This window comes from Cryptomeria japonica, chromosome 9 (assembly GCF_030272615.1).
Source record: "Cryptomeria japonica chromosome 9, Sugi_1.0, whole genome shotgun sequence".
Classification (NCBI taxonomy): Eukaryota; Viridiplantae; Streptophyta; class Pinopsida; order Cupressales; family Cupressaceae; genus Cryptomeria; species Cryptomeria japonica.
This window is the reverse complement of record NC_081413.1, coordinates 119789835-119796043: the sequence shown is the minus strand read 5'-3', so window position 1 is coordinate 119796043 and position 6209 is coordinate 119789835. Positions and strand designations below refer to the sequence as shown.

The following is a 6209-nucleotide window of genomic DNA, read 5'->3' as shown; positions in this document are numbered from 1 at the left end:
GATCACTGAGCAAAGTGACTTCAAGAATGACAACTCTAAGAATGAGGGATGCTTGATCAACTTAATATGAATGCATTCCAAGTTATGCATGATATTAAATCAAATATGATTTAAACTAGCATGGATATGATGATAAGATAAAGATTAGTAAAAGCCTATCCTAACATGATATACTAGTTTAATATGAGAGTGCTATGATAATGGAAATGCTTCTTAAAATGCTTATTAAGATGATTTGTATTCAAAGAGAGGCTAAATGCTTGATTTAAAAATGATTATTGATTGGATGCATGAAAATTTAGGAAAATGCCTATCCTAACAATTGCTGGAAGTAGATAGCAGAACCGACCAGAGGCCTTTAAATAAAAAAATAATAACCAAAAAATAGAGAAACCGGAGAAAGGTGAGACAATCGGAATCAATGGGAGTCTTCAGAGTCATCGTCCAGAGGAGCATGAGCCACATCAAGGATTATAGGGCATTCAATGCCACAGGTCGAGTGAGCCGCCAATTCAGCCTTCTCCCTAGGGAGTCGGTAGTCATTTGGGAACCACTCCTCGCCAAGCCCAAACCCCTAGACATTGCCATCAACCAAATCTCCATTCTCCAGAATACCAAATCCTTCTGCACCCGCTAACCCTTCATCTCGAAGATATTTTTCCCTCCATTCTGATGTGAAGCCATTTTTAATGTCTGTCGCCTTAAGCAAAAATTCAATATTCCTGGTAATGGCAGGCCAGGTTTCTTGAAGAGCATCAAACTCCAGAGAGTTCACAATCACAAACTTTCTCACCTCCGGCCTGTTGCCCAAGGACATATAGTAATTTTGGGGAAGCAGTATTCTTAGGTTGGCATGAATATTGTCCAACATGACATCAATTTCCCTAAGCAGACAGTGTTTAAACACCATTTGAGTTAAAAGCTTTGCTCTATGCTTGCTAGTCCCCATGTATATCACAATTTCAAGGAAAAAGGCCAAGATATTGGCATTGGTTTTGTACCTGTGATAATCCATAAGGAATTCCTTCCCTAGTCTCCTTTTAAGGCTATGAAGAATAAGAGGGTGTCGAGAGTAGAGGACCTCCTGCAAACGTTTGTCAATGATTTTGCCTAGGAAGGTCATCTGTCGACAAGTAGCTTCAAGGAGAATTGGGAATTCCATAGCAAGTCACCGCGTGAAGAACTCAAATGTTTGATGGGAAAATGAGGGCATTCCATTGTTAAGTAGCAAGTCATCAAACTAGGGGATATAGGCACCAAGCAAGTAGTTCATGCCTATTGAATACACACACGCGTGAAGTGACAGTGTCCAAACAACTTTTGAGCCAAAGTTTGTCAACTTAATGTCGACCGTCTTTATCCATCAAGTAAATATATGCATATCCTGATAGGATCTAGTCATAACTAGATATCAAATAAAAGTACACACATGTCCAATTGCCACGGGGCACAAACCGACACAAACCAATAATGACGATAGAGAGCCACATCTCGGTGGCAAGAAGAAACCTTAACTAGTGAACAAATCAATCGGTCGATTAATCCATCGGGAGCCACAACCATTAGGTTAAGTAAAAAATATAGGGGCAACCGGGGAGGCAATGCACCGGTTTGCACCACAACTGGTAGTTCAATCAGATAAACATCTCAACCGGAAGGAGAAATGGAGATCGCAACCGGTAAGTAACTCAACCAGTGAGCACCACCACCAGTGAGACAGTTGGGAGTCCATATCAACCTGTGGAGGCAATACTACTAGTTAGCACCATCACCAGTAGGTTAATCAGAGAAACATATCAGCTGGAAGAAGACAATCATTTGAGACCACAACCAACAAACTCAACCAGAAAGCACCATTACTGGCAAGATAATCAGACCATATCAATCGGTGGAAGTTCATCTAGGATAACAAATCAGTTAGAAAGACCCAATCAGAGTGCCAAGGGGGGTCACCATTGGCAATCACCATTTAGAGAGTCTATCAGCCTCTCCATTGCCTTCCCTATAGATGTGGCTAATCCAAAATTCATCAAAGGTGGCTAGTAGCACCAGAATCAGTTGAATCCACTAGTTAAGAAGCCAACTAGGGGTGTTGTTACAATGGACCACATTAACCACATTTAGTGAGTCTCCCTCCAGATGAACTCTTTGCACCCCAAGCTCCATCCCTAGCTGCAGTCCTCTTAAAGCCACTCTGAATTTAGCTTCGTTGTTAGTGGCAACTCCAATCTTTTTAGAGATTTCTTTTATACAAATACCATTGGAGTTCCTCAATATACACCCAATACCACTTTGACCCGGGTTTCCTGCAGAAGCACCATCAAAGTTTACCTTAAACCACCCAGGCTCTGGCACTTCCCATTTAACACCCAATCTTGGATTGACCTGATCCATCAGGGGTCCCTTGCAAAAAAGTGGTGGAATGAGAAGATTTGGAAGTGCCAGCTTAATCTTCCAATCCCAGTCCATATATACATTTTTATTTAATGATTTGGATTGAGCAACCTCATTTAGGAGCTCAATCAGATGGTTCTCAATTTTCCCACATAGAGACGTTAAGCTCATCTCTTTACCCTGGAAAATTCTATGATTCCTTTCTTTCCAAATTTCCCAAATCAGAAGAGATGGTAAAATATAAAGTAAATCAACAAATATAGCCTTTCCTTTTGATTTAGGCCATTGCAGAAACCACTCATCCAACCTTGATGGAAAGGGGCCAAAGATTCTCAATTTTCTTGTGAAATGCCACCAATAGTGACTGGAGAACTTGTAGTGGAGAAGTAGATGATCTACAGTCTCTTCTTGCTCTTGACATAAAATGTATCTACTGGGTCCATTAATGCCCATTGAATAGAGTCTTTCTTTAGTTAGAATCTTTCTTTGGCAAGCCAGCCAGACAAATGAACCTGCTTTAGGTAGGAGATGTTGATGCCAAAAAAGATTAACAGGCCAATCTTTTTTTTCTATAGCCGCTTCTTTCAATTTGTAACCAAAACATACCTTGTATTTACCATCAGAGGATCCACACCACCTAATAATGTCCTTTTCAGGGGAAGGAAAAATAACCCTTTTGCTGAGAATGTTGGCAAACAAGTCTTTCTGACGTTGATCTAAGTCCAAGGGATCCAAGGAGTTCCATTTCCACTTAGCAATGCCATTTTCTTGGATAGGGTAACCATAATCACAGATATTGTGACCCTAGAGGTGACAAGTTTCTACCATAATAGGTTGCAGAGAAGGGTTGAGACATAAGGCAGCTTCACCAGCCCAATAATCAATCCAAAAGGAGGCATCCCTTCCCTTCCTGACATCCCAAGTAACCTAATCACTTATGATTTCCTTGCTTTCCACAATAAAATTCCAGATGGTCGAACCTCTGGGGGGTTGTTTATAGTGAGAATCCTTTTTGGCTCCAGGGATTCCAAATATTTATGTTTTAGAATCCTTGCCCATTTTTGTTTACCACCACTACAAATTTCCCAAACCAATTTAGCACCCATAGCTAAATTCATAATCAAAATTCATCGAATGCCAGCACCCCCTGCCTTTTTTGGTTGGTAGATCTTTTTCCAAGCTACTAGAGGAAATTTCCCTTTGTCATCTGAGCTATTCCAAAGGAAATTTCTCATTATAGAGATCAATTCATCTTCAATTGCCTTTGGTAATCTTAGACATGCCATGGAAAAAACTGGTAGCGTAGAGAGGACCGATTTTATCATAGTGAGTTTCTCAGTAGAGGATAACCACTTGCCTTTCCAATTTGCAAGCTTGGATGTGCACTTATCAATAAGATGCTTCCAATAGCAAGTTCTGTTACTGCCAATGAAGAGGGGGGTTTCAAGAAATTTCCCTGGGAAGTTTGCAACTCTGAGATTAAGAATCCTTGATAAGATACCTTGCAAGTTAATCAGAGTGTTGACAAAAAATACTTCAGATTTGTTCCAATTGATTTTTTGCTCGGAAGCCATACAATAATCATCGAGGTATGATTTAATTGTCCTTTCCTCTCTCCTACAAGCTGAGCCAAACAAAATGGTATCATTGACAAACTGCAAGTGAGTCATTTTTTCAACCCTTGTTGCCACATTGACTCCAATCCATCGATCATCTTGTTGAAGATCTCTTATTGATCAACCTAAGGCTTCAACCATTATGATAAAAAAAATTGTGACATTGGATCACCTTGTTGTATTCCTCTTGATGTGGAAAAGAAGCCATGAGATGAGCCATTAACCAAAACGAAGAATTTGGGGGATGATAAACAACTCGTGAGCCATGCGATCCATTCCTTGCAAAAACCAAATTTATTTAATACATCAATTAAGAAACCCTTGTCCACCTTATCATAAGCTTTTAGAATATCCAGTTTTAAAATCATGCAAGAATCCTTGGTTTTCCTAGTCATGTGAAGTGTTTCATGGGCAATGATAATGCCTTCCACAATGGATCTTCCAGGGGCAAATCCACTTTGTTCATCCAATATGATGTGTTTAAGGAGGGGCTTCAATCTGTTGGCTATGATCTTTGTTACAATCTTATAGATCGTGTTGCATAAAGCAATGGACCTAAAATCACTCATCTGTTGAGGGTTTTTCTTTTTCGGGATTAAAACCAAAAAGGTGTGATTAATAGCACCTAACATAGTCATTTTCTTTCTTGATTCTTCTATTGCTAGGTGTAGATCTCGCCCAGAATTGTTGGAATAAAGCTGCAGGGAAGCCATCAAGGCCAGGAGTCTTATCAAGATTCAACTGGAAGGTAATTTTCCTTACTTCATCAATTTAAATAGGATTAAAGAGAGCTGCATTTTGACTATCAGATATTATGGATGGGATTGAGTTAAGAAGTCCGACTCTTTCTTCATGATCATTATGGTGACCACCATTCGTTAAAGATTCAAAGAATCTTACAACTTCCTGTGCAATGTCCTCATAGTTCCTGATAATGTTTCCATTCGGTCTCTTAATCTCCGATATTCTGTTTCTATTGCGAATGGCAATGGCCGATCTATGGAATAATTTGGTGTTTTTGTCACCTTCCTTAAGCCATAAGTCCCTTGATTTTTGTCACCAATGGATTTCCTCACATCGAAGGATTTCCTTTAGTTCAGGTTTGAGGGATTTTTCTTTGTTAAATAAATCCTCATTCATTCCTGAAGTAATAACAGAATTGGTTATTTCTTCGAACTCAGCCTTAATTCTTAATTTCTTCATATGAATATTCTTGAAATGGCTCATATTCCATTCTTTGATCTTAACCTTAATATACTTGAGCTTCTCATTGAGTATGAATAATCTCAAATTATTCCCTAGAACCAGTTCATTCCACCAAACAGATATAAGATCATATAGCTTAGGCACTCTGGACCACATTTTCTCAAACCGGAAAGGAGTACCTCCCTCCGATTGATCCTTGAGGATCTCCAGACAGATCGGGTAGCGATCTGATCCAATAAGTGGGAGAATCGATGACTCTAATGCAAGATTTGGTCCTAGCCAATCACTAGTAACAAGAAACTGGTCTAGCCATTCAACAATATTAGTAAAATCTGATCTCTTGTTCGTCCATGTGAAAATTCCATTTTTAGGAACAATGTCTATTAGGTGATTCTTCTCAACAAATTCCAAAAAATCCTTCTCAGTCATACCAATCCTTTGAATGCCCCCACTTTTTTCATTGCCAAAAAGGATTGCATTGAAGTCCCCAACAACCACACAACTACCTTTAGTAATACTGCAAAGTCTGATGGCTAAAAGATCCTAGAGAGCACGTTTATCACCAGCAAAAGATGGTCCGTAAACATTAAAAAGATTGAAATTCTCATTCCATCCTAGGATAGCTACCAGAAAATGTTGCCAATACTTATCTTCCCCAACAAGAGAGATCCTAACACTCATGGGATTCTAGATGATTCCCAAGCCACCAGAGGCTCCATCCGATTGCCTAAACAGACCATTCCACTATTTCCAAACTCTCATTTTTGCTTCAATCTCAGTCTTACTCCATTTAGTCTCTTGTAGTAGCCAAATATATCCTTTGGTGCCATAAATTTCATGCTTAATCAAGCACCATTTGTCAGGGGCATTGATGCCCTTGACATTCCAAGATAAGAGTTTCATTGCTTCTGGGGAAGGGTGTTTCCCTTCTCTAAATTAAGTTTGGTTTGACCACTAGCTGCACCAACAATTGCTAGCATAATTTTTTTTAAC

At 39.4% G+C, this 6209-nt stretch overlaps 1 protein-coding gene across 1 annotated transcript; it reads right to left on the bottom strand.

Moving 5' to 3' along the window:
- Nucleotides 1-2067: 2067 nt before the first annotated feature.
- LOC131858301 (uncharacterized) lies at nucleotides 2068-2847 on the bottom strand. Its single transcript, XM_059211499.1, has one exon. The coding sequence runs from the start codon at nucleotides 2845-2847 to the stop codon at nucleotides 2068-2070; it is 780 nt and encodes a 259-aa protein (XP_059067482.1).
- Between the last annotated feature and the right edge of the window lie 3362 nt (nucleotides 2848-6209).